Genomic DNA, 25,542 nt, shown 5'->3' on the forward strand with positions numbered 1-25,542 from the left:
AACCTCCTTTCTGGCCTACTTGAACTCCTTTCGTAATCGCGGCCGGTACATGTGCGGCTCATACTAAATTCAACTATCCGCCACTAAATGCCTCATGACTTACGTCATAATCTATCTTATTTAAAATCTAAGCACAGAAACATTCCAGACAAAACTCTTCGTGTCGGGTCCAGTCTATCAAAGCGAACTCCCTCCAAACGCGTTCCCCTCGGGTGAATCCCACCAGGATTCAATATCATTAAGCGAAGGCAGGGTGCCATTCTCGGCATACAAGTTGGTGTTCCCCAGCGGCGGAAAGCCTTCTTCGCCAAGAGTATCGCCCAGCAGCTGCAGCTCGGAATCGCGGATCCAGTCGAAGTCCCCGGGCTGACATGCAGTCAATGGCGGCGCGGGATCCACTAGCGGTGGCTGAACTGATTGGCCTCCGACCTGCGGTGCCAATGGCATGCCGGCAGCGGCAAGTGAGTGCGCCGTCGGTATTGAAAGAGGCATAGCGGCCCGGTTCCGAGGCGCTGTGGTCCGCGACTTCTTCCTTGACAGGTGTGCGTCCGATGTCCGGCTGCTTGCGGGCTTCTGTGACAGCGCTTGTTGGCTCATCTGACGCTTAATAGCCGACCCGGAGCGACGCATGTGCGCTTGCCACCGCCGCTGCAGGCTAACGAGAAAATCCCGCGTTCGCTTTGCGTTCTCAAATGACTGACCAATCTCATCCAAGGCACGGAAGCAGAGATTCAGGTAGGCTACCATTTCAGCGTTCCTGCCGTTCTCGCTGCCTTGTCGGGAGTTGGAGATTGTGACGTAGAGGAGAATCAGCGCGGCGCTGAATATCATGGCTACGACCTGACTATTCATGCGACGAAAAGTGTAGTATTTTTCATAGATGTGGAGGAGTTGTGCGATCGCGGTGGAAGATTCGATGCACATCCTTCGCGCATGGTGGTAGCCAGGTCCCTGGCGTGGGCTACGCGGCTGAATATAGCTCTTAGACACCCACGGACGGTGAGTGAAGATCACTATTTGATGGTATTGCATGCTGCGGGATAATCATCAGTAATGATTCGATACAAACGAGCACGCAGAAAGTCTTACTGCAATACGAGGAGATGGGGCAGTTTGGGCACGGTGTCGTTCAAGATGTCGATGTCTAGATTGGAAGGTAGGTTGGCCTTCCATGCAAATAGATCATCTGTTACCTGGTGGCAAAGCCTCTGAAGGTCATGCGGAGAAATATCGGAGCACCCATAACTAAGAAGCGTCAGCGGCTGCACAGCTACAGAGTGATGAGAGGCTTACAGAATATGGCCAACTGGAGAGATAATCTCCCAGAGTACAGCAAACTGACGACTGATCAACTCGTTGGGGTTTCTCAGTCCCTTCTCAAGTGCTTCTGACCTAGCGGAAAGACCGTACGGGTGCCACATGGCTTCCTTCTCAGCACCCAGGTCGGAAGCAGGTTTCGGGACCGTGATGTCCCCGGTACTCATCCGAAAAGGCCTCCCAAGATAAAAGCCCCAGAAACTGTCCTCTCCATTAGATGTCGGCCTGACTCCTGGGCTGATACTACTTACTGGTCTGCGGTGTAGCTGCCCCAAAAAGCTACCTTACGGACATCAGCCTCAAAGACACTGATCTCACCTTTCTCGACATAGGGCGTCATATCAAGATGCAGTCCCAGATCAAATGCGAGCCTCATAGACATTCCTGACAAGGTCAGATCCGTGATCTCCTCTCCATCCGAGTCAACGTACGTACCACTGTAGAGCCATCCTCTCGCATCACGGTTCGAAGAACCCTCATGGGAGCTCAATATAACAAGGGCCTGAACCGTAGCGACACAAGGGGAATCCAGTTCAATTTCTAGAAGAGCCTTCGCTCGATCGGCGAAGAATTCCGAGAGCGACTTCGGAAATGTGATGAAGGTGGGATGGTACCGGGCTTCGAAGGCACTTCCAATGGCACACCTGAGATTGTCAGCCGCACATAACGACAGCGGCCTGGAGAATAGCATACATCGCATTGGTAAGGACCTCCGAGTAAAAAGGCGTATCTATCAAGTCGTTTCTCCACTCTGCTCGAGCTTTCCAATACATCTCCTTATCAACCACATAGGTGCTGGGATTCTGCCAGGTGAAATATAGTTCCACGAGATGGTCCTCCAGAGATTGACTGACGGGCTGCCCCACGCGCAAGTGGTTCAAGATATCTTGACCGTCATGACGAACAGTTCGAGCGTCCGGACGTTGATGCTGTTGCGAGGCCGAAACGTCCACCAAGTTGAGGTTCGAAGTTGCTCCGAAGAACCGTAGATGACCATCACCGGAAAGCTTCAGCGTCCCAATGCGATGCGAAATTTGCTCGATGACATCATTCTCGGCTTCATCTTCTTCGCCACTGTTCGAATCGGCATCTCTTTCATTCCAAGCCTGGTTGAGGAGCACACCAGGCTGCTGAGCTATGTCTTGCGACAATTGCAAGCTATCAGGACTCAGACTGGTGTCCTGTGACCCATTAGACCGACCGTCAATGTTGGCGTACAGAGCATCCAAGCTTTCCGCCGTCGGCAGGGTGAATCCCCAGTCTGAAGGTGTTTTGATGTTGCTGGGCAAGCCCATGTTCACATTGTACGGAGGGATAGCCGATTGATTCAGCTCTGAAATCGGAAGAGACGACTGAGGGGGGCCTGTGGTTGGTGAGGGTGGAGATACTTCAGATGCACTGTCCCCCTCCAGCTGTCGATTCGACGTTGAATTGGGAGAGGTCGGAGAGTTAGCAGGGGACCGCACATGCGGCAAAGAGGTCGCGCTGTGCGCATTGGCGGTGGTAGAATTACCAACCTTCGTTGACGCACGAGGGATCTGCAATGTGTCCAAAACTCTATTCATGCCTGATTCATCCTCCTCCTTCATTGGAGGCGGCTCGAGGCCGTGATCGTAGATGAATTGGCATAGTTGATCAATTCTAGCGGAGAACAGCTCTGTTGCGGCACGTAAAGATACTCTGAGAGAAAATGGTCAGCCCGATGAGGCTGTGGTGACGGAGGAACGGTGCCAGCAGGTATTTGTCCTTGAGTGCTGACAAGTGCTCCACCCATCCTTGTGCTTCGTGCGCGAAGTTGCCAAATGCATGAAAAGTGCCAGAACTTCGAGAGATACGAAATGCCAGTGAGCGCTAGAGTGGGACATACTTGCGTTTATCGTCCCCGTGTTGATATTTGCATTCCTTTCCTTTCCTTTGACAATTCTGGCAGTGGGGAGTCGAGCCATCACACTGAGCGGCAGATGTTAGCGCAAGCGTCCTGCGTAGACTGAGATCTGAGAGGAAAGTGAGACTACGAACTCTGATTTTGCTCTCACGACAAGCGACACAAGCGGTGGTTACATGCTTTCGAGGTGCCCGCTTCGGCTTCTCGAGCTGGTGAGGCTGCATTTTGGCTTGAATTAAGCGGTCGGGTTTGCGCGACGGTAGTGCGGGGAGGCACAGCAGGGTCTTTTCGGCTTTAACCCGAGGGCGCAAGCGAATCAAGAGGAGATCACGCCGGGGAGTGAGGTACCGAATCACCCAGTGTCCGGTGTGGATTCAGGAAAAGTTTGCATGTTTTTTTGGGCAAGACCAGTAATGGCGAATAAACTTAAAGATGAAAAAGCAGCGCAAAGCATGGGGTAATAGAGACGATTCGCTGCGGGTGTTGCCGCTTTTACGAAGGCAGCACGTGAGTCCCCCTTCTGTCCTCCCCGCACACCCACTGCTGGCTCATTCAACACGCACCAACAACTCCCGCCACTCCGGTTGCGCCCGAATTGTATCTGGGTCATGTGACCACCCTCCAGGGGTATTAAGTATTATCAAATTGCAAGACATTGAAAGCGTTGCTTATTCTAAAATTATGTCTACGGTAATCATTGGCACAACGGAACATGACACTGCAAGATCAATCATACAAAGCCAATCAAATAACTATATCAAATCCATCAGCAACTCTAAAATGAGGACAAAATCAGACACGTTCAAAGGATGACTCTTCCGGATCAAAATTGTGTTGCTATTTCCGCTGGCGTCAGGTTCCGTACTGTGCAGAGCAAACACTTTCCCGCCTACTCACCTCCGAGGATGTCGTGGATGAAGGCATGCGCGAGGTGCAGGCTTTTTGTCGACGAGGATCTGCCGGTCTTAGTAGAAGCACTCGAGAACAGCCAGGGTCTAGATGCGCAAGCGGATGTGGCGCTCGTCTTCGACAACATTTCAAAAGCGTCAAACTGACCACCAGCAGCCATGAGGCCTCCATCACATTAGAGAATGATGCACACATCAAGTCTTGTCATTTCATATGAGCGGATATCTTCTAGTTATTGCAATTGATCATGTCAGCCGATCACTATAGTCAGAAACTGATCCACTTTCACTTCATAAATTCCTGGGATATGCTCTGAGGCAAAAGGCATTTGTGGAGAAATCTAACCTATTGGTAAATTAGAGACAACTGAACCCTTGTTGGTGGGACCGTGAGGTGATGGTTGTCAATGGAGAACAACGTCATCACAGTCTGCATCTTTGGCTGGTGTCAAAGTAACTTTAGCATCTTAATACTTATAGCATTCGAGTCTTATACTTTCAAGAAATTTATTATTCAGACAATGGCTATGGATCAGAGAGATGACATGCTTTGTTTATCATACTATCTCTTCTTGAATCTACGGAAGATACATCATTCCATAGTATTTATAGAGTTCCTTGTATTTCTCTACATAGAGTTCGACTTACTCAAAGGAGCTCCATGAAAAGTGTTGTTAGTGGATAAATGGATTGAAGTTCTCCTGAACGTGCAGTTGCATAAGACGAAATAGCCGAAAGAGCTTTCGAACTATATCTTTACATGAGTGACAAAACTACTAGGGTACACCCCTAGCAGCCCTAACTCATCACCACTCCACGCACCTAACTTCCTAGTATAATTCTTCGCAAGAAAATGGGTCCTCGACGCAGGGGGACAAGGTGGTTTCTGATGCTTTGATGCCCAGCGAGTACACTACGGCCCGGGTCAGGAGGCGGTGGATGTTCAGCATTCACATCCGCAGGAGGTGGGATAAGGTGGATGCTGGCTAGACTCGATGGGGTTTCGTGTGGATTCGTCAAGGGTTTGTGGTAGTGCGCGTTGCAGGGATGGTGAATAGGGGTTCTTGTTACTCTGTGGGTGACACTAATGCTGCAGTGTACAGAACCAGTACCTAGGCCTGAGTTGAACTTGTATTTTCTGTGGTCTTATGCAGCCCAAGAGAAATAAAATCACCTTGTTATCGACATGGAATCGATTCCAGTCAGGACCAGATGCGTTGGGTATGTACCAATGCACGTGATCTGTAGTAGATGTTCTTGCTGAACCAATCAAGGCAGCTGGCAGGTTGTCGCCCCGTTTCCCAGGCAGCAAGCGTTGGAGCCTAGTACGTAGCCAGTCTTTCCCACCCTGTACTGTCCCGCCTATAAGTTACCGGCAGCATGACTTACGCCATCTTGAAGCATAAAATCGATAGTAGGTAAACCACTAATAATTCAACGTTTCCTAGTTCGACATAAGCTTGGCTTGTCAGTCAGGCTTCTGACCCTGTACAGCAAGACATTGAGGGTGCGACTGTCAAATATTCTGCACCCAACTTAATAATCCCTGCATCCTCTCGCATGATACCGATAAAATTGACATCCACCCTATACTGTACACGGCAACGTCACCAACCGAACACTGGCAAAGATGTGTCCATGTTTAGTTCTCCCGCAATCTCTAAGAGAATGGCTGCAACTCCTCATGCTCCTCTACGCTACCTTCATCATCCTCTTCCACTGGCGCAGGGGTCCTCCACGCCAAACCCCCCACCCACCAGGACCAGAAGAACCAGAAGAATCACCACCACCAGCCCCCTCTGACACCGACTCAGAATCCCCTTCAGACTCAGAAACTAGCCCCATCGCCGCTTTCCCAATCCAGCGCCTCCCCTACCACGAACCAACCATCACCACCCTCATCACCCAAATCTACCACCTCTACCTCCAACTAGACTACATCCAGCCCCACGAACTCATCTATCCGCCCCCCGAAACCGGCCACGCCATCAACGAGGCCCTCTGCGCAGCCCTCGGTCTCGCCCCCGCCGTCATCTCCCTCATGAAACGACTCCCCTACTTCCAAACCTCCAGTCTCGCCCACGACATCCCCTTCACCCCGCGCTCCCAGGCCTTCGTCTACCTGGAGGACGAGGAGATCCGCGGCGGCCGGGACCCCGAATGGTACGGCACAAGAGCCCCCGACCCGGGGTTCTTGCTTCCGTGGGAGCTCGCGCTCACTTTTGCGACAGATGAGGGGGTGCATTGGATTCTGGATACTAGAGAGAGTACGTTTCCCAACCCTTCCCCTTTCCTTACCCAGCACCGCATCTTCAATTGGATTGGACTTGGACTGACAAGCCACGCCAGATACACTCCGCGTCTGGGATCGGAATAAGGCGCCGGCTGGGGGCAATGTGGAGGATTACCGCGCGTATTCTGCGCATCATGCGCCGACGTATTTGGCGAGATATTTGAAGAAGTTGAGGGCGTTGGAGGTGATTCCCAGTGCACATGCGGTGCAGCGCGGGTTCTGGGGTGAGGAGTGGGCTGAGTTGGTAGGTTGTCTTTTCTTGGTGTGATTGTGTGAGTTTGGGGTGAGCTGTGCTGATGTGATGGGGGGCAGTATCCGAGGATCAAGAGGACGTTGCAGGAGCAGTATGGTTGGCCGTATGCGTTTCGCGAGGAGGAGTGGAAGGCTGCTTCGGCGGGGGTTTGGGAGCGGGCTTTTCGGATGGAGCCGGCGTTGAGGTAGGTAGCTACTGTTCTCAAGGAGAAGTTAGCACTGAAAGATAGAGGGCGCTCGGTTTGGTTGGCTGTGCAGGAGTCTGGGGTGGGTTCGGCGAGAAGAGAAATGAGTCGCTTGGTGGCATGGTGGCTCTGCCGAGCAGGAGAGAGTCAGTGTCACACACACACACACTTTCTCTCTCTCTCTCTCGCCACTTCGGTAGTCACAGATCCCTTTTTGCTCGGTTTAACTAAATTCGAGGTATGATCTCAGCATCCGGTGTGGCCAACCCCCCAAAAGAAGGTGATAATGAGAATAATCCCATTCAACCCCACCACTACACACAGGACTATACCTCACTACTAGCAATCCACATGCAAAACCACCTCCGAAACAACTAGATCACCATTAACCAACCATCACCATTGATCATCTCCCACCAGACCATCTAATTAACCCACAAACTCCACCACCTCGCTCCACCCCTCATCCCCCCTCAACGCCTCCACCTCTCCCTTCCCCAAACAAACCATCATCTCCACCCCCCCATCCTCACTCCCCTCCCAGAAATGCACCCCCCCTTCCAACGGCTCCGAACCCGGCCTCCTCACCAGCCCCGGCCTCCCCAACGCCCCAAACACACAAGAATCCAACCCTGCATGCTCCAACGAGCACACCCGAACATCAGCCAAACGATCGTACTCGCTCTCACCCTCCAACATAATCCTCGATTTGTCCCTCGTCTGCGCGAGGACCGTCGCCCAGCTCCGCACCGCATACTCGGTATCCACCTCCACACGCCTATCCCGCAGCCCCGCGGCCGTCTCGCCGAGGTTCATCGCACGGAGGTCCCGGTAGGTGAGGCTGACGGTGGCGGTGTGGGTCATCTGGCCCATGTATGCTGCCGGGATACCCAGCACGCGACGCGCGTCAATACTGCGGGAAAATTGCGTGCGCTGGGAGGGGGAGAGGTGGCGGGCGGCGGAGAGGTGGTGCCAGAGGAAGGCGCAGAGGGTGTCTGTGGTGGATATGTATGATGCTGGTGCAGTAGGACCGGCGAGAGGTCTCTGGTGGCGCTGGAGCTTGGGGGCATGGGTGGTCAGGTCTTTGGTGGCGCGGTCGTGGATCTTGGCGAGGTGGTGGGCGGGGATGTGGAAGTGGTGCCATTGTGCCGGTGGACGGAGGGCTTGAGGGTTTGGAGATAAGGAGAACGGGGCGGACTTGTTGTTGTGGCGGAGATGCGAGGGGTCGAGGACCGGTTCCGGTCCATCGTCTTGGTCGTGCAGCAGCGGGATGAGTTGTCGACGGTCTCGATTCCCCTGATCCAGCTCCAGAGGGGAAAAGGGCTCGTGGCGAAGGGCCTTGGCCAGGAGACGCGCGCATTGGTGCAGACCCATGTCGTCGATGGAGTTGTGCTGCGCGGCAAGGTCGAGTAACAACCCTCCCCGGATGAAATTCGCTTGCATGACGAACACGCGCGCGGGCTGGAGGCTGGAGTCTTCGTATTGCTCGGGGAAGCAGACAACCGGGCCGAGGGTGCGCACCGGGAGCATTGAGCATGGGCCGCGGGCGGCGTGGAGTTCTTTGTAGGAGGGGCAGAGGTCGGAGGCATCGCGCACGATGACCAGGTCCTCGGGTCGGCTGCTGGGGCACGACTGCAGGCGAAAGGTACCGGAGTTGCCTGGTGCTCGACCCTCGTGTTTGACCTCTGCTGCTAGCCAGGGGAAGTCGGTGATTAGGGCTTCGGTGGCGGCATATAGGGCGTGGATGGCGGCTGCGCGTTGGAAGTAGCCGTCGGACATGGGGAAGGAAAGCAATAGGTGGGTGTAGGTTTTGAGGCTGGGGAGCTGGCCGATGTGGTCTTGGAACTTGGAGAGATCGAACATGATGGGTATACAATAGTTCAAGGCGAGGTTGGTTCAGTTGAAAAAAAAAAAAAACAAGATTGGGTATCTATGAGCAACAGCAAATCGACAAAAAATGACACGCAGTTAGCAGGCTGATTGTTCCATCGGATGGTTGATGTGATTTCTGAGCATTGGTCGTCGTAGCCTCATATTAATATAGGCGCAATGATAGCCTGAGCTGACAGCAATTCTACTCCCAACAACTTCTTAATGGAGACAATCGACCATGCCATGAAGTGTGGTGGATAGTAGCCTATCTGTTATACGTAAGCGGTCGCATCAATTCCGCCTCGGAGACAGAACCTCAGCTCAAAACTCCGAGACAGGCTGGTCTCAAAGTCCGCGACTCCGAAACCCGTTGCCATTCTCAAAGACGAATGGATGGAATGCCTCAGCGGTCAGGCAGAGGTTGAACCTGTCAGCCATTTGAAGCATGGTCCAAGCTTGCAAAGAGGGAAAGATTCCGCGCAGAGGAGGAATCAATTCCAGCCTTTGCTGATTCTCACCAGTCAGCTGGCGTCGCCATGGACTTCTCCAAATGGCAAGGCTGAAATGGACCCTGTCACCACCAATTAGAATCATTGATAGGAAATAGAGGCTCCCGGGTCCTCAGTCTCAGGGATTGCATATTTGTCACCTTCAGTGAATTGGTGGCCATGATAAGGTACGACCCTGCGTCTACCCCCTCCAGGCGCCAATGGCTGCCTAATCATCAGAGATCCGAGCTCTGACCCTTACAAGATTCTGATTGGAAAAGCAAATCAATTGGCTCAAGAAGCTTCGCAGATCGCGTTTGACCGCACCTTATAGACGGTTAGTAGGTAGCCATGTGGTAGATTGACGAGCCGTCCACCACTTCCTTCGTGTTGTTGAAGAACAGCTTTCACCGCCAGTAACCCTCTTCGTCGCCTTCGGCAGATCTCAGCATGTCTGTCGATTCGAATGGACTCATTGACCCAGAAGAGGATGACATTGATGTCTTCGATAATGCCACTTACATCGGCATGAAGGTCTCTTTCCCTGATGGCTCAACATGGAAACTACAATCCAAGCTCCGACACATCAGCCATGAAGTGTGTCAGGCAGAATGTGAAGGCTCGGGCGCTCGATCCGAGGCTCGCGCGGTGTTTTTGTGCTGCAAGGTGTCTGGGACTGGGCCACCAGCCGCTATGATCAAGATTCGTCTACAGTAATTATCACCATCCGAACCAGCCAGGAGACAGCAGAGACATGTTAACCCCGGGGCCAGGATTCCGTGGTACAAAACGGCGGGCGAACTGCCTGACGCTCGAGCGAAGCAGGCCATCTCGGAGACTCCGAGCGTCTTCGACTCGGAGATTGAAGCCCTGGCTACCCTGACGAGCAGAGGCTGCTCGAGTATCCCTTCCCTGCTGTCCTGGAAGAAGGAAAGACAGTCAATCAACGAGGGGGTCCCAGGAGGCTACAAGCTGAGTATCCTGATGCAGAGGGTGCCAGGCATTGATCTTGATCCTGGACACCCCGTCTATCTCGTGCAGATGTCTCGTGAGGAGCGTGAACTCCTGAGAAAGGCTTTCAAGGCAGCCTGGCTGTAGGTTTTGGCTCATTATGCGGTGCTTCTTGAATTCCAGAGACTGACTCTCGGTAGAGAGACGGTTCGTTGTGGGATCGTCAATGTAACCCATGTGGATGAATCCATCGGTAACATTCTTTGGGACAAAGAAGACCAAAAGTGGTGGGTTAGATTATTGACGAGAACGTTACTTGGTCTCATTTTTCTGACTCTATGTATTAGTCATCTAATAGATTGGGAGTGCTGGCGTTTATCAGATGGACGAACAACCTGGGAAGATCGTCTCTGGGATCGCTGGAATGTGCTGCAGATGAGAGGATCATGGAGTCATTTTGAAGTGTCTCAGTGGCGGCTGTGACTTTGACAAACCGGCCATGTTGCGGTGAGAAGGTATCCCGCAGTTCGTGTGGAGACGTCCTGTCACATTTTCCTGAATCGATGGTTCTGCCTTGAGCCACAATGCGGGGATCGCTCAAATTTTCCCTCATAGCTTCCACTGTACTAACTCTTGAAGACCAGACACTACTTCATGTCTGCGACGCTAGTATCCCACTTGCATTGTACTCACTGTACCGAGACTACTGTCTCTTTACAGCATCTGAGTCACATGACCTGTCCGGCTTACCTTCCCGAGCGATAACAATGGACGACCGAAAGAGGCAAAAGGTGTCAGTCGACATATGCACCTCAAAACATGACACAAAATGACGGCGAGACTCCTTGCCAAACCCAGGCAAACGAAATGCACAAAGTCATAACCAAGAAAGCACGCACCCAGACAACGGTGGTGTCGGTGCTGCCGAGTGGAATGTGCAGCTGTTCGTAATATAGCCGCATCCGGCCAACGGGTCGATACTACCGCGGAGCCCTGATCCAGACAGCAATGACGGGTGGCGGTAATGAACCGGACAACGACAGTTTGGATCATGAACATATTTTAGCCGGACGGAGAAGAGAAGACGTGTGCATCACATCAGGTTTGCACCCCTTCAACAAAACCGATCACTTCCCCCCCAACCTTCATCGACACACTGCATCATCCCAGCTCTACATCTAAGTACTAGCACGAGATACCCCAACATCATTCACAGTAGCGAACACCTACCGCTATGATCCGCTCAGGCACCGGCTGTCAATGGTTCACCCGGCGACGTCTCCAACTCTCGCTCGCCTGCGCCGTGGTCCTGGCCTGCATCTACACCCTTCTCCCGGTTTCCAGCTCCAGCTCCAGACCCCGGGAAGACCATGCCACCGCCAATCCTGAGCCCGCGCAGCACAAATTCCCCTTTACCTCCTCACCTTCCTACGCCCGCTCCCTGTCCCCGCGGGAACTCCTCTCACGCCCCCGCTCGACGGACCTCGTCTCCATCCCCAAGCTGATCCACCAGACCTGGTTCCCAGCGGGGAGCAACATGAGCGAGAACGCGCAGATGTGGGTGCAGACCATGCGAGCCCAAAACCCGGAGTGGGAGTATGTGCTGTGGGACGACAAGACGAACCGGCTGCTGGTGGAGACGCATTTCCCCTGGTTTCTGAAGGATTACGACCGGCTGCCCAAGGAGATCCATCGGGCGGATGTGGTGAGGAATTTGTATATGTTTCTCTTTGGCGGGTGAGTTTTACCCTACAGACGCGTCTATTTAGTTCCCTCTGCAACAATTTTTTCTCCAGACCAAAAACTAACGGTGAGGTAAAGGATGTACGCCGACGTCGACACCGAAGCCCTCCGACCCGTCGACGCGCTCTTCGCCGGCCACGACACCCCGCTGCGGGCGGCGCACAGCAGCATTCTCGGCTCCTGGACCGGCCAGACCAAATTGCAGGGGTCAGGGATGCATCCGCAGCGGGCGTTTCTCGGACACATGGCGCACCGCGCCGGGTTGGACGGGCCTGCGGCCGTGCCCAACGGATGGATGGCGTCGCCGCCGGGCCACCCCTTCTGGCTGCTGCCCGTGATCCACGTCATCGAGAACCCCGAGGGGAACGGCGACGGGTCGGTGGAGAGTCTGACGGGGCCGACGGCGCTCAGCTTCCTGCTGCACCGCTACTACGAGGACTTTGGGGGCGAGGAGGGACAGACCACGGTGCGGCGGCACGTGTGCCAGAAGGTGCGGCGCTGGGCGCCCGAGTTCGAGCTGTACTGTGGGCCAGAGGGTGCGGAGGATGAGGTGCTTGAGCGGGGAAGACTCGGGGCCGTGCAGGATAAGATGGTGATTCTACCGCGGCAACAGATCTATCCGTACAGCTGGGAAGATGACAGGAAACTCCCGGTGTGCTTGGCGGCGTTTGAGAACCCGCAGTTCGATGCGGAGGCGTGTAAGCGGGCGATTGACGTGGAAGCGTGGCCGAGTTACTTTATTACGTACTGTACGCATTCGTGGTGATTGGTTTTTGGGAAAGGGGGGAAGATATTATGTAAAATTAAGATCGTAACTATAACTAGTGTTCATAGATTGTGTTTTGCTCAAAGACTAGGACTGAGTTTACTGTACTGTAATACTGTAACTACGGGAGATGCAAACGGAACCGAGGCTCAGATCCGCGGCACCCGGGATGATCGTAACAACCCTGCTTGGCAGGTTTGCTGGCCGGGGGGGGGAAGCCGCAAACAAGCTTTGGGCCCTGAAAATAGGGTGAAAAACGCTGGTGCCTGCTTCTGGACCCCACTTCCCTTTCAGGCTGACTTTTTTTTATTACAGACCGTTTAAACACTTTATAAATTCAACCATTGCCCAGACTCCCTCCCTGCTCGCACCGTTTGCAGCTATGCAGTGTTGCAGTCGCATTGAGAATGCCCTCCCTCCCCCCGAACCATGGCTGCAGCCCGACCGGGGACGTTTCCTGGAGTGTAGATGCAGCGGCAGCCGCCGGCGAAACCGAAACAGAAACAGAAACAGAAAATCAGGGTTGGCTATATATGCCCCCGTCGCGGCGGCGTAGTATGACAGGACTGCTCGATGGGAGGGAGTATCTCGGGTCTGAGGATACGCTGCGAGAGTCATTGTCCTCGCTTTCCTTTTCGTCTCCCACCTTTCCTCCCACCGTTGATTTCTTTCCCGAGAAGATGACTTACTCGGGGGCGCTGCTGCCCAGTCCACCGAGCGAGAAGCAGAAGCCGATATGGCCGGTGGTCGTGGGGGTGTTGTATGTAGTTCCACCATCGCAATGTTCTCCAACCATTAATTTTCGATTGATTGACTGTATGTAGGTCCTGGGTATTCTGGTCCAACCTGACCATTCTCTTCAATAAATGGTTGATAGAGTCGACTGAGTTCCGTATGTCTGACCCTCTATCTACTACTACTCCTACCTACTAATTGACCCCCTTCACCTTCAACTCACTAACGAACCCAACCAGATTACCGTGCGCGCCCCTCTTCCTCGAGTAAAACTTATTATGCATACTAAAAAATCCTGTGAAGCAATCCTCCTAACAACATGGCACCTTGTCTTCGCCACCCTCGCAACCCAGTTCCTCGCCCACTGCACCCCCTACCTCAACACCCGCCACACCCACCGCATGACCCCCGCCCTCTACCTGCGCCAAATCGTCCCCATCGGCCTCCTCTACAGCGGCAGCCTCGTCACCTCCAACATGACCTACCTCTATTTGAACGTCAGCTTCATCCAGATGCTGAAAGCCGCGGGCCCGATCGTCACCCTGCTGGTGAGCTGGGGCTGGCGCGTCGCCACCCCCAGTATGGATTCATTTGTGAACATCCTGGTGATTGCTTGTAGTGTGGGGTTGGCGGTCGCCGGGGAGGTGCAGTTTGTGTGGACGGGGGTGGTGTTTCAGGTGGTGAGTTTGGTCTTCGATGCGAATCGGTTGGTGATGATCCAAGTCCTGCTGTCCAAGGGGAGTCGCTCTGGGGAGGGGGTGCGTGCGGAGGATCGGGATAGGGATGGTAGCGGGCAGCATGGGGTGGAGGATAGGACGGGCACAGTGGAAGGGACGGGCAGCCGGCCGGGGGCTGGCAAGATGGATCCGTTGGTCACGCTGTACTATTCGGCGCCCGTCTGTGCGGCCACCAACGCGGTGATTGCTTGCTTTACGGAGCTCAACACCGGGGCCGGGGCAGAAGGGTTTGACTGGGGAGTCGTGGGACGCACAGGTGCGGGGATCCTGCTGGCAAATGCCATGGTCGGATTTATGTTGAATGTTTCGATCTTCGTCTTGGTATGTATATTTTCACCGACCTTCTTTCTCCTCCTCCTCCTCCTCCTCCTCCTCCTCCTCCTCCTCCTCCCCTCCTCGTCGGAGAGGAATGATGGGATTGGGATTGGGCTCACACAAGCATAGATCGGAAAAACATCCGGCTTGACGATGACGCTGGTCAGCGTGCCCAAGAACATCCTCTTGATCATCTGCTCGATCGTCATCTGGGGCTCCCCGGTGAGTCCGTTGCAGGTCCTCGGGTATGGGATGGCCCTGCTGGGCTTGTTGTACTATTCCCTCGGGTGGAAGGGAGTGGTGTCCTGCTGGGAGATGGTGGCCACTCGACTCAGGGGCCGGGAGGGTTATGTCAAGTATGAGCCGGTTTGATATGGTTTGTGATACCTATCAGAGGTAAGTTGTATGATAGATAAATTAGATTGTTCTAATATTGTGCATATATATAATGCTCATCCGGTATGATGAAAACCACCCCGTAGCTGAGTCAGCCCTAGTAGGACTCAAGGTGATGATCGAGCAAGGCGATGATTAACCAACCCTCCAGTTATCAACTACTAAGTATCTATTCACAAGAGTCTCAAACCCAGAAGTGAACGTATATATACCTCTTGCAATTCTCCCGCTGACCGTGACCTACGAATTATACAAATACGCAGCAATCACACCCCCCCAACCCCCGGCATTATCCGCCTGCCGTGCAATCGGCGTCCCCTCCCCATCCACCACCATATTCGTCGTGCTCTTCGTGTTGGTCCCATACAGATACACCTGCGACGAGTCCTCCACCAACACCGCATTCCGCTGGCAATCCCCCTTCGGACAGTTCCCGTTATCATTGAAGAACACCCAATTACAGCCCCCGTACAGGAACAAGTCCGAGGACTCATATATCCGCTCAAACAGCGCCATGCGACACAGCGCGTCATCCCCGCCACACCCCGCGAAATCCGGGTCACTGTCCCGCAAGGCCCCGTCCCACGGCGCCGGGGCCAGCGTGCTGCCCACCCCCTGCCAGTAGGGCGACTCGCTCTGCTGCAGCGCCGAGAAGACGTTGCGCGCCTTGTGGAAATTGTACTGATAGAGCGTGTTGTGCTCCATCCCCGTGCCGACCAGCCAGGTCGCCGCCGTCGCCTCCACCAGCATCCCGCGCCCCGTCGAGATCGTCTGCGCGCTGTCCCCGTCCAGATCGTGGTCCGCCGTCCACCCCCACATGTTCTCGACGTACACCGACGAGGTGCTCGTCAGGTGCAGCAGCCCGTACGCCGCCTTGCAGTTGTCCGGGCTGCCCGTGCACTGCGACTCGACGAGACTGCCCACCGCCCCGCCAATCCGGAAGTGCGCGTTCCAGAACCCCACGTCCCCGGGTTTCGTGCCGGCGATGTTGACTTCCACCTGTGATGCGTGAGACCATGATCAAGAAATATCTAAAAGCCAGGAGAGGGGGGCCACTCACCAATTGACATCCCGGGAGAATATCCGCCACCGTGAACACCATATCGCTGATCTGCGCCACGCCTACGTCCCCGGGGTTGCCGACGCGGATCATCGCGCGCGGCGCGGCCTCGTCCTCGAAATTGCTGCCCACCGCGCTGATGGTCGCGGCGAACGCATCCCCGATAATCCGGCTGCCGCTGGGAATCTGGATCGTGTCGGTGACCACGTACGTCCCCGCGGGGAAATAGATGAGCTTACAGTCCTTGTTGCTGGACAGGATCGCGTTGATGTTGCGGGTATCGTCCGTCTCGCCGTCGCCGTACACCGGCTTGCCCGGCACGTTCTTGATGTTGAGGACCTGACTGGCGGTATACTCCTGGTACGTGGGGGGCGCCTTGGTGAAGTACTTGTTGCCGGACAACAGCGCCGATACGCGGGAGGTGCTGACGAGCTGGCCGTTTGTGGCTTGCATTTGGTTCGAGCCGGAGGTGTACTGTCCACCCATTAGTGCGGGATTCGAGGGGGAATTCGAGGGGGAAAGTGCGATCAATCTTACCAGGTGGCCGTGGACCCAGGTGTCTGAGACCCCCCCGCTCAGCACGATCGCGTCACCGACCTTGACCGTGTTGCCGTAGTTGCTGATGTTCTCGAGCACTATGGAGTTGCCGGCTGTGTCGGAGGTGCCGGTGGTGATAAACGTGCCGACGCTCGTCACCGAGGTGTCAATGACGGTCAGCGAGCCCGAGGTGCCGTGCGCGTCAATCCCCGTCTTGCACTGCTCGAAACGACAGCCCAGGAAGGTGATGTCGGTGCCCCCGGCCACGACCGCCGTTGTTGTTCCCAGAAAACTCAGGTTCTTGAATACCCACTGCTGGCCGCTGAGCTTCATGCCGACCGCGCCGCCTTTGAACCACAGATCGTTCTAAAGAGTCAGTCCTCCCGTCTGCAGCTCCCCCCCTGGTACTGGTACATCTCAACTCACCATGATGAGGTTGCTGTTGTAGTCATACTGGGTCGTCAGACCGATGTGAGTCGCCGTCCCAACCGGCATGTTGAACCCGACATTGGTCAACTGCGTCGCCTGACTGACAGTCCAATCCAGCAGGGCGATGTTCTTGTCGTACGCGACCCCCGTCGAGTCGAGCACCACATTCTTCATCCCGATGTAGAAGTTGATCGTGCCGCCGAAGTTGGGGTCTTTGGCATAGATGAGATGGTCGTCCGGGAAATTGGCCGCGGCTTTGATGATGGGCGGGTTCGTCGGGTCGCCGATGATGACCGTCCCCACGAACAGCTGCAGCGAGCTCGCGAGCAGGTAGGTTCCTGCGGGGAGATAGACGATGGCGGGCTGTCCGGTGGTGCCCATGGAGTGGGAGGCGCGATCCGGTCCGTTGGATGGTCCGGCTGCGTACAGCCAAGTCAGAGGGGGCAACGCTCTATCACGTTTCGGGGATGCTTACCCTGGATCGCGGCCTGGATCGCCTGCGCCGCGTCCCTGCTGCCCGTGTTGTCCGCCCCGAAATCGTCGACCACGTTGCGAAACACCGTGTACGCCTCCTTGTGGCTGGAATCGAGGAAGGAGGATTGGCCGTTGTGCTCGATGTCCGCGTACCAGTATCCTCCGCCGGAGTCACCGGAGCTGGCGCAGAGAGCAGTGGGCGCTGCGGCGTTGGGCTGGTGGACGACGGGCTCATTGAGGCTCACCCATGGCTGCGCGGTGCGGTTCTGGATCGCAAAGGGTATTCCACTGTGCGCGTCAGCGAAATGGGTCGGGTGTACTCAGGCGGGGGAGTGTTCGGGAACCCTCACATCGGCTCAGGGATATAACTCCTCAACGGGAAAGATCCCGAACTCGGGCTGGGCTGGGTGGATGGCAGGCTTGGACTGGTGTTTTCCACGCGCGGCATCGAGGTATTCCACCATCCTCCCTGCGGCCTGGCATTCACCAGCGAAAACAGCGACAGCCACGATATACATAGGAAAGCGAATGCCGCGTGGGCCATCTCAGCAAACGCGTGAGTCGATCCGATTTTCAACCTTTAACGGGAAAGGAAAAAGAAAAGAAAAGCAAAACGAATGGCCGACCTGGGAAGAAAAGAGTGAAACTTCCCCTGGAGTCGGAAGAATTTATTACGAACCTCGATACCTGTGGTGAAGGGCTAGTCGGACATTGGGAGTGAGCCCAGGTATGGCGTTAGCAACAGACACGGTCGGAGATAATGTCATTAGCTGAACGATCATATTTGGGGGGCAGCCTCCCCTTTTATGTGGACAACAAGTGGGAAAAGTGTTGTGCATACCTGGCGGCGGAGACCTGCATACTTGCATACCACTGCAGAAACACTCACTTAAGGTTAGGGCCTCAGGCCACTAGTATGTAACTGATTGTTGATCTTCCGGCCCAGGGCGGGTCGATCAGGGGTTTGACAACAAACCGGATCTTTTGTTTTCCGCAGAGTATATGCAGTGATGTAATCATTATTCTTATTACAAGTTACTAACTACTCGGGATGTAAGTTGGAAGCCCCAGTCTCTCACCTACTACCTGAGTATTTCCCCAGTCCAGACTCAAAACTTATACTTTAGGGACGCATGCATCCTTCCCCTGCCGCCACCCTGCCAAACCATGCGCAAAACCAAGTTTCCTCCCCCTCCTCCAACACCCCGTGATAAACAGCCACAAGCCAAAGACCGCAGGCATCAGGCTTCCATTCAACTCCCAGCCCGGTGACAGGCTCTTGGTGTCGTAGATGGCGTTTGTTTTTGCCGTCCCCATCGGCTGCCAAGTGGTTCTGACGTCTTTTGCGGCCGCATTCCGCAAGGCACATACATGCCAACCAAGGTTGAGCAAAGGGATTGCCCGCACGAACACCAAGTCGCACGTGTTGGGGATGGACCATATGTTTGCTCTAGACACTACACAAGATCCAAACGGGTGTGCGGTTGCTGATGTATGTGGTCGGCAGAATATTCAGTTAGTACTATTGAGTGATGATCAGGTCTGGTGCATCCAATGCGAGTTACTAGAGACTCCTTGCAGAATCAGGGGCTCGTCCCTCTATCTTTAGGACAAAGAACGATGTCAACCTGAAATGACCTGACACCTCGAGGATATATGAGCTTGCTACCTAGTAGCCCATGGTCTACTGTACAATACCTCTCCGGCGTGTGAAGCCCCCCCACCCCCCCTCGTTCAAGCCCCTCTTGGTCCCCCAACAAACCCGTTCCTGATGGGATTCTCCATTGCAACAGAATCTGGGTAAGGCTCCTAGGTATCTATTGTTATTATTGTTGTAATAAGCTTCAAGTTGCAGAACTTGAAGATATAAAATGATGCGGTCTGGGTGGGTTTATGCAAAGTACTAAGCTTCTGAGTTCTTGCAATACCGCAGCATGGACTGCAGTGGCCTCAAATATATCTCAAGGGGTGAATGACGGTGTTCAGCTGATCCAGACCACATATCGCATAAACCGGTGGCAAGAAGTATCAAAGACAGTGAACGATGTGAGCCATGCCAGAATACCCAATTAAAGTCCAAGCATCGAGCCATGGGCGCATCAACTCTCTGGCTGTCGGGCTGTCGGGCTGTCGCTACGCCAGCGTTTGCTTGTTCGGGTCTAGTGGACTCGCGCGGGCCGTGGGGAAAGCGGAGTCACAACTACACTAACCCGATTTGGAATGCGCTGCAGAAACCGTGGACCCGACTACCTGGTGCTTGGGCCAGGATGTAGAGTTGAGTGTACGAGTCGATAGCTAGGACAATGACGACAAAGACACCCTAGAATATGTAGACATGACGAGTGATTACAAATGCAGGAGGGAGAAGATGGAGCTGTCTAGAAATGCTCGAAAATATAAGAGTCGCTTGAATGCCGTCTGCCATTCACTTTTAACAGTTCAATCAGCATCTACACTGATTCCTCTTGACTGACCGGGAAAAGTCCTTCTCACTCAACATACAGCAGCAGGCTCAAGTCCCTTGTACAAGCTCTTACCTGTCCTACCTGTCCTACCTGTCAAGCACCCTGCTCACAACAACACAATGAAAGCCATCCTCATCGGAGAATTCGGGGGCCCCGACTCCCTAGTCATCAAAGACATCCCCAAACCAACCCCAGAACCCGGACAAGTCGTCATCAAAGTCAAAGCCTTCGGCGTCAACCACGCAGAGATGCACATGCGCAGAGGCGAATGGGCCGAGTGGATGCCCGTCAGCGGCATCGAATGCGTCGGCATAGTCGCGGACTGCCCCGGAGGCGAGTTCGCCGAGGGCACCCCCGTAGCCAGCTTGATGGGCGGCCTCGGACGCACCGTCAACGGCAGTTACGCCTCGTACACCAGCGTGCGGGCGGCCAATGTCGTCGAGCTCGGCCCAGACGCGTCGAGGCTGGGGTGGCATCAACTCGCTGCCATACCCGAGTCGTACGCCACGGCTTGGACGTGTCTGTTCCGGAACCTCGAGCTGCAGCGCGGGCAGAGGTTGTTGATTCGCGGGGCGACGTCGGCGTTGGGGCAGGCGGCGCTGAATTTGGCGGTGGAGGGAGGAACGCATGTTGTGGCGACGAGTCGCAATGAGAGTCGATTTGAGTTGTTGAAGGAACGGGGCGCTGAGCGTGCAGTGATCGAAGAACCGCATCTTTCGGAACGATTAACGGAGAGATTCGACGCTGTCTTGGATTTGGTAGGCAATACCACGATCGTGGATTCCCTGCAGATGGTACGACGGAATGGGAGGGTCTGTCTGGCTGGGTTCCTAGGGGGTCTAGCACCGATTCAGGATTTCAACCCGCTGCTTCAGATGGCCAGTGGAGTACACTTCAGTTTCTTTGGGAGCTTTGTCTTCGGAACTCCCGAGTTTCCCCTGGCGGATGTCCCTTTGCAAAAGATTGTCAAGATGGTTGCCGATGGGAAGTTCAAAGCGGAGCCGTCGCGAGTGTTTCAGTTCGAGGAGATTCGGGAAGCCCACCGAGTGATGGAAGCCAACGAAGCTAATGGGAAAATGGTTGTGGTTGTTGATCAATAAGAACACCGTTATCTTGAATGTGAAATAGGCTTTCTTCCAAGTTATCCAGGAAACAGGCAAAAGCGTCAGGAATCCGAAGAAATTGTGTAATGAGATCTTTATAATCAGCAAAGCGAGTAATTCCCATCCGCAGCGTGACCTTCAACAGCGTATCTGCAAAAAGCCTTCGCATTCCTTCATCCACGCATGAAACACAAGCCCCTATTGTCAGTGCCCACACAAGGTAGATCTGTTGACTCGTCGAGAGGAGAGATAAATCCATATTACGCAGGAGCAGGAGCAGCTTAGACCCGTACAGCAGCCCTGGAATGGTATCCAGACCGAATTTCCCACGGAGCTCAGTCAGATATATGACTGTAGCCAGGCGAAAGCATTCTACCACGCGCTCGTTCATACTAACGTACACCGTGGCACGGTTTTGTGACAACAGAACATGCAAAATCGGGGAGATGTGGAATCCCGGGAAGAGGATATCGTACCAAAGATCTCGCTTCGTTAATTCCGACAGCATGATCATGTGTAACTCAGTGAGGCTCTGGCGGATGTATGAGACGAAGGCGTCTCCATCAGTGTTGTCGTCCAGTGACTGGCTGAATTGATATGAGCTGGTGGTGAGCATGCTGCGGTCGACAAGAATTTCGAAGGGCTGTTGATATCGCGGAGCACTATCCTGAAGATACGCGCCATTGACATCCACCCTACGCATACGTGAGTTAGGTAGAGTAACGAGGAGTATGTGCTCACCAGTACAGCATAGTCCTCAGCAGCGGCTTAGAGTCTAGAGACTGTACACCTCCTCGACTTCCTAGGATACGAGACAGACCATTCATGTGCACATTCAGGAGCTCTGGATCGCGCGTCAGATTCTGAGCAAGATCAGCCTTGAATCAAGCATTTTAACGAAAGACGATACCCACAGCATAGCAACAAAAGGCCAGCACAGCGATGACCACCTCGTCTGTTACACAAGTCGAGGGATCTTGCAAGCGCTGCTGGAGGAGTGTTGTCGCTCGGATGCTATACCTAAAGTGGTCTGTGCTACTCCCCTTATAAAGATGACCCAAGTGTTGGGACGAAGCCGATAGCAGCTGTGATAGAGCGATGGTTTCACGGACGACGTCAAGAAAGCCGATGTCGAGCATCGTGCGAAACATGGAACAAGTCCCATCGTACACTGCATCCTGTCAACCCCCGTTCCAGACTTATAATGTCTCATACAACTACCCCACGGGGAAGGTAACCTTACTGTGGTCCCAAAGTCGTCGAGTCCGACGATCGCAATCGATCGGAAACGTCCCGAACGGGTCCGATCGGCTGGCATCCAGCAGTGAGAACCTCCCATAAGGAATGACCAGTGAATCGACATCTGTACGAGACTCCTGCTTCCCCTGGATTGCCCGCGCAGGAGACGGTGATGTCGTATCGATTTCATTCAACGGAGATGCCTTTTCCTTCCGCTTGGGTTTAGCAGTCCGCCGTCGATAATCCACCATCGCATGGCTGCGGACGCGTCGCCGCGTGGCGGCGTCTCCAGCTACATTGTCCCCTGCGACCGCGATGAATTCAAAGTGCGGTCCAGAGAACTGACGTCTGCTTCTGGTTGCGCTATCCATTCTCACCATAGCAAGGACTTCGACTGATGCTTGAACCGTGGAGTCGTGCAAATCACCAGTATCGATTAAATCGGTCGCATTGCATCCCGAGCTTATCTCATCGGTTCCCCGCATGCACTCGACCCAGCTACAAACTGAAATACAGCTACAGTCTACACAGCCAGCTATTGGCAATCATTCAACGAAACCTCAATTCTCAATCATGAATTAAGCTCAAATACCCAATAACTCATACGCAATCCTCCAGAACCACACAGCCCTCTTCAACCCACAATTTATTCACAACTTACTACCCCTCATGAACCCCGATAAGTCGAATAATTCCACGGCCCCAACAGCACGGGCACATGGTAATGTCTCCATCCCTCCTCCCCCTCCTTCCCCCTCCCCTTAACCGTGAACTTGACCTCCACCTCGGGCCAGAAGCTCTCCACCCCCTGGGCCTCGAACCAGGGGCCGACCTCGAAGCGCAGCGCCCAGTTGGTCTTGCTGTCGGGCGCGGGGAGCGCGGCCAGCACGCTCGAGACGGATTGTGATTGCGAGGAGGCGTTCGCTGGCGTCCAGTTCGCGACGCGGCCGTCTGCGTTGGTGGTTGCGTGGAACGTAGTGGTGGTGGCGGTGGGTTCGGTGTTTGTGCTGGGGGAGAGGAGCGTTAATGTGACGGGGAGGTTGGCGGCGGGGGTGCCGGTGAGGGTGTTGAGGACGTGGCAGGTGATGGGGTCGCGGGACATGGTTGCTGATGGATTTTTGGACTGGGTAGTTGGTGAGGTTGGGTTGCGAGGGGAGGAGGAGAAGGAGGTGGTGGTGGTGGTGGAGGAGGATTGAGCTTGAGCTGGGATGATTTGGTTGCGGTAGAGGTTAAGACGCTCGGTGGGTTGGTCTCGTGGTGATTGGGTTGGGCCAGCTGGCGGCAATGGGGTGGTTTGGGTGCTGTCCATGTACAAACAGGAGTACTAACGGAGGTTCGAGAGGAGGATTGAGAGATGTTGTGTGATTGAGTGTTGTGTGAGTTGATTGAGTTGCAGGTGAGGGGGAGCTTAAATCATATCTCCGATCCCGCATGGGATGCTCTATCGGAGACCACCGATATGTACCCCGGAGGATGCCACCAGCCTGCCAGTTGGTGGAGTTAGGAGCTTGTTTCCTGTTGCGGAAGCCTCAGGCAGCAACCAGGCCCTCACAGCCTGGTTTTCTCCGAGTACGCTCGAGGATGTCAACAGTGGTACCGTTACGATTGACCAGAACATAGACAACATTACATCTTGCTTAATCACATCACTTTAACTCAGGATCACCTCGCGATGACTCTCTCTAAGAAATCAAACCCCCGTCGCTGCAACTCCCACGTCGGCGATCCCACCTTCATACTCATCGCAAACGTATGATCCTCACCCGGCACCTCAATCATCTCACACAGAACCCCCTTCTCCTGCATCACGCGATATAACTCCCGACTAACATCAATGATGACCTTGGTATCTGCGCCACCATGCACAATACACGTGGGCGGAAATTCCGCGTCAACGTGATGGACGGGATCGATCTCGCGCACGTCGCGATCGGGATAACACGCCCGAATGACCGTACCATTCGCGACCTGCGTGAGCGCAAAGCCGTCGCGCGGACGGCTAAAGTCCGGGCCCGGCACGACCCCGACCTCGGTCTGCCCTTCCAGGGAGATCGAGCTATTCGTCGGCACGGGCTTTTCATCGTAGATCTTGTTGAGGAAAGCCGGGTCGAGCGGCGGCAGCCTGCTGGCCATCTCGGGGAGTGGCTGGGTCCAGAACGGATGGGCAAAGTAGGCGGGCGCGTAGAAGTCGAGGATCGCGGCGACTCTGCGGGGGACGTCCCAGCCCTGGAGTAGGAAGCACAGGCCGTTAGTTTGTCTTGTGTATTCGCTGGGGAAACGGGGATGGTGGGTATCTACCAATGACAAGGCCAACGTGCCTCCAGACGATGTCCCAAACGCCATGACGCGGTCCATATCGACTTGGTACTGCGATCCACGCAAATGCGCAGCCGAGTCCCCGGCAAGGAACGCATCAAGGTGGCTGTCGTAGATCCAGGCAAGGAGGTCGCGGCAATCCGCCATCGGTCCCTCGAGGATGTTCACCTGCGGGCACAGACGATGGTTGGGACTGATCACGATCCAACCGCGGGCTAGACAATCATCCACCTGCGGCATGCAGACCATTTTGGAGTGACCGAGCATGAACGAGCCGCCATGAATGTCGATTACTGTGGCCCGCGGGCATGAGTTAGCGATAACGGTCGCCAAGGCGTGTATGATTGGTGCGATGCATGTCTCTGAAGTGATTGCACATACAGACTGGATATTGTCTCGGCTGTCCATTGCTGGCTTCAGCGATCGGTGGGAGGTAGATATCCGTATCGATCTTGCTACCGTCGATCTCTTTGTATCGGACTGTGAGGGGTGTCGGGGGCATGCTGTCTGCTTGGTGGTCTTTACGGCTTTCGTGGAAATTGGGTTTGCCGATTAAAGATGACAGATAGTTTGGATGACCGGTTGACAGTTTTGATTTGTCTGATTCAATTTCCGCGTGGTAGAAGTAGATGTAGACAATACTGGTTGGGATTAAATAATTGCATGGAATTGGCTTCTAGATCCCAGATAAATCTGGGTTGCGGGCAAGTTCGGAAATCCCGACTGCGGGGGACCAGGGATATCCGGCGATGGGGATACAGAGTGTAGCCACAGGCCCACAGCATTTACCGAGGATGCGGATGCATATTCCGTTGAACTACTTCATATTATGGGGGTGAATAGGTTCGTGCTCAATGGAGTCTTTACCAGTGCAGAGAAAACGCCCGGAAAATATTGAATATGCTTCTCGCTAACTGGGGAAATATATCCAAATAGGCGGCCAAAACAACAGTCAAATGAACTATGCCAAACAAACAACCCGGCTGTGGCCGCATTTCCCCGGAATTACAACTTATACCGGCGCGAGCATCCTGCAGGTACCTCGCCCTGTCGGATGTCGGAAGTGATCTCTGATT

At 54.4% G+C, this 25,542-nt stretch overlaps 11 protein-coding genes across 11 annotated transcripts; 4 read left to right on the top strand and 7 right to left on the bottom strand.

Moving 5' to 3' along the window:
* Window positions 1-85: 85 nt before the first annotated feature.
* On the bottom strand, window positions 86-3,614 carry BP01DRAFT_360772 (transcription factor domain-containing protein). Its single transcript, XM_025575987.1, has 7 exons — window positions 3,337-3,614; window positions 3,185-3,267; window positions 2,011-2,997; window positions 1,569-1,961; window positions 1,294-1,518; window positions 1,090-1,245; window positions 86-1,033 (listed from the first exon to the last, which is right to left on the bottom strand). The coding sequence occupies exons 1-7, from the start codon at window positions 3,424-3,426 to the stop codon at window positions 178-180; spliced, it is 2,790 nt and encodes a 929-aa protein (XP_025426997.1). The 5' UTR covers window positions 3,427-3,614; the 3' UTR covers window positions 86-177.
* Window positions 3,615-3,875: 261 nt separating this feature from the next.
* On the bottom strand, window positions 3,876-4,369 carry BP01DRAFT_188616 (uncharacterized protein). Its single transcript, XM_025570931.1, has one exon. The coding sequence runs from the start codon at window positions 4,304-4,306 to the stop codon at window positions 4,055-4,057; it is 252 nt and encodes an 83-aa protein (XP_025426998.1). The 5' UTR covers window positions 4,307-4,369; the 3' UTR covers window positions 3,876-4,054.
* A 1,168-nt stretch (window positions 4,370-5,537) lies between these two features.
* On the top strand, window positions 5,538-6,878 carry BP01DRAFT_188624 (uncharacterized protein). Its single transcript, XM_025570932.1, has one exon. The coding sequence runs from the start codon at window positions 5,741-5,743 to the stop codon at window positions 6,485-6,487; it is 747 nt and encodes a 248-aa protein (XP_025426999.1). The 5' UTR covers window positions 5,538-5,740; the 3' UTR covers window positions 6,488-6,878.
* A 391-nt stretch (window positions 6,879-7,269) lies between these two features.
* On the bottom strand, window positions 7,270-8,703 carry BP01DRAFT_350087 (uncharacterized protein; the record flags this gene model as incomplete). The annotated part of the gene is made up of 1 exon (XM_025573785.1): window positions 7,270-8,703. One exon carries the CDS (start codon window positions 8,701-8,703, stop codon window positions 7,270-7,272), a length of 1,434 nt encoding a protein of 477 aa, XP_025427000.1.
* A 947-nt stretch (window positions 8,704-9,650) lies between these two features.
* On the top strand, window positions 9,651-10,634 carry BP01DRAFT_306816 (uncharacterized protein; the record flags this gene model as incomplete). The annotated part of the gene is made up of 4 exons (XM_025572256.1): window positions 9,651-9,913; window positions 9,974-10,294; window positions 10,352-10,438; window positions 10,499-10,634. 4 exons carry the CDS (start codon window positions 9,651-9,653, stop codon window positions 10,632-10,634), a joined length of 807 nt encoding a protein of 268 aa, XP_025427001.1.
* Window positions 10,635-11,385: 751 nt separating this feature from the next.
* On the top strand, window positions 11,386-14,819 carry BP01DRAFT_306862 (TPT-domain-containing protein; the record flags this gene model as incomplete). Its single annotated transcript, XM_025572257.1, has 7 exons — window positions 11,386-11,487; window positions 11,542-11,888; window positions 11,973-12,374; window positions 13,485-13,552; window positions 13,699-14,125; window positions 14,237-14,453; window positions 14,577-14,819. The coding sequence occupies 7 exons, from the start codon at window positions 11,386-11,388 to the stop codon at window positions 14,817-14,819; spliced, it is 1,806 nt and encodes a 601-aa protein (XP_025427002.1).
* A 264-nt stretch (window positions 14,820-15,083) lies between these two features.
* BP01DRAFT_426678 (glycoside hydrolase family 55 protein) lies at window positions 15,084-17,887 on the bottom strand (the record flags this gene model as incomplete). The annotated part of the gene is made up of 6 exons (XM_025579809.1): window positions 15,084-15,842; window positions 15,904-16,377; window positions 16,441-16,806; window positions 16,867-17,288; window positions 17,345-17,631; window positions 17,694-17,887. 6 exons carry the CDS (start codon window positions 17,885-17,887, stop codon window positions 15,084-15,086), a joined length of 2,502 nt encoding a protein of 833 aa, XP_025427003.1.
* Window positions 17,888-19,672: 1,785 nt separating this feature from the next.
* Window positions 19,673-21,062, top strand: BP01DRAFT_188689 (GroES-like protein). The gene has a single exon (XM_025570933.1). It carries the CDS (start codon window positions 19,928-19,930, stop codon window positions 20,906-20,908), a length of 981 nt encoding a protein of 326 aa, XP_025427004.1. The 5' UTR covers window positions 19,673-19,927; the 3' UTR covers window positions 20,909-21,062.
* On the bottom strand, window positions 21,013-22,569 carry BP01DRAFT_426680 (uncharacterized protein; the record flags this gene model as incomplete). The annotated part of the gene is made up of 5 exons (XM_025579810.1): window positions 22,155-22,569; window positions 21,826-22,082; window positions 21,653-21,774; window positions 21,127-21,606; window positions 21,013-21,061 (listed from the first exon to the last, which is right to left on the bottom strand). The coding sequence occupies exons 1-5, from the start codon at window positions 22,528-22,530 to the stop codon at window positions 21,013-21,015; spliced, it is 1,284 nt and encodes a 427-aa protein (XP_025427005.1). The 5' UTR covers window positions 22,531-22,569.
* Window positions 22,570-22,702: 133 nt separating this feature from the next.
* Window positions 22,703-23,742, bottom strand: BP01DRAFT_360778 (hydroxyisourate hydrolase). The gene has a single exon (XM_025575988.1). The coding sequence runs from the start codon at window positions 23,457-23,459 to the stop codon at window positions 22,818-22,820; it is 642 nt and encodes a 213-aa protein (XP_025427006.1). The 5' UTR covers window positions 23,460-23,742; the 3' UTR covers window positions 22,703-22,817.
* A 40-nt stretch (window positions 23,743-23,782) lies between these two features.
* On the bottom strand, window positions 23,783-25,092 carry BP01DRAFT_395428 (uncharacterized protein). The gene is made up of 3 exons (XM_025578395.1): window positions 24,848-25,092; window positions 24,449-24,759; window positions 23,783-24,376 (listed from the first exon to the last, which is right to left on the bottom strand). The coding sequence occupies exons 1-3, from the start codon at window positions 24,966-24,968 to the stop codon at window positions 23,813-23,815; spliced, it is 996 nt and encodes a 331-aa protein (XP_025427007.1). The 5' UTR covers window positions 24,969-25,092; the 3' UTR covers window positions 23,783-23,812.
* Window positions 25,093-25,542: the final 450 nt, after the last annotated feature.

This window comes from Aspergillus saccharolyticus, assembly GCF_003184585.1.
Source record: "Aspergillus saccharolyticus JOP 1030-1 unplaced genomic scaffold BP01scaffold_54, whole genome shotgun sequence".
Classification (NCBI taxonomy): domain Eukaryota; kingdom Fungi; phylum Ascomycota; class Eurotiomycetes; order Eurotiales; family Aspergillaceae; genus Aspergillus; species Aspergillus saccharolyticus.

Excerpts from the sequence above, each read along its gene's own strand:
- BP01DRAFT_188624 (XM_025570932.1), top strand. The coding sequence starts at position 5,741 with ATGTGTCCATGTTTAGTTCTCCCGCAATCTCTAAGAGAATGGCTGCAA.
- BP01DRAFT_360778 (XM_025575988.1), bottom strand. The coding sequence starts at position 23,459 with ATGGACAGCACCCAAACCACCCCATTGCCGCCAGCTGGCCCAACCCAA.
- BP01DRAFT_395428 (XM_025578395.1), bottom strand. The coding sequence starts at position 24,968 with ATGCCCCCGACACCCCTCACAGTCCGATACAAAGAGATCGACGGTAGC. Across the intron at positions 24,760-24,847 it reads GCCGAGACAATATCCAGTCT|TAATCGACATTCATGGCGGC; the intron begins GTATGTGCAATC and ends CGCGGGCCACAG. Across the intron at positions 24,377-24,448 it reads GCACGTTGGCCTTGTCATTG|GGCTGGGACGTCCCCCGCAG; the intron begins GTAGATACCCAC and ends TTCCTACTCCAG.
- BP01DRAFT_360772 (XM_025575987.1), bottom strand. The coding sequence starts at position 3,426 with ATGCAGCCTCACCAGCTCGAGAAGCCGAAGCGGGCACCTCGAAAGCAT. Across the intron at positions 1,962-2,010 it reads GAGGTCCTTACCAATGCGAT|GTGTGCCATTGGAAGTGCCT; the intron begins GTATGCTATTCT and ends TGACAATCTCAG. Across the intron at positions 1,246-1,293 it reads TCTCCAGTTGGCCATATTCT|TTATGGGTGCTCCGATATTT; the intron begins GTAAGCCTCTCA and ends GACGCTTCTTAG.
- BP01DRAFT_188689 (XM_025570933.1), top strand. The coding sequence starts at position 19,928 with ATGAAAGCCATCCTCATCGGAGAATTCGGGGGCCCCGACTCCCTAGTC.
- BP01DRAFT_188616 (XM_025570931.1), bottom strand. The coding sequence starts at position 4,306 with ATGTGTGCATCATTCTCTAATGTGATGGAGGCCTCATGGCTGCTGGTG.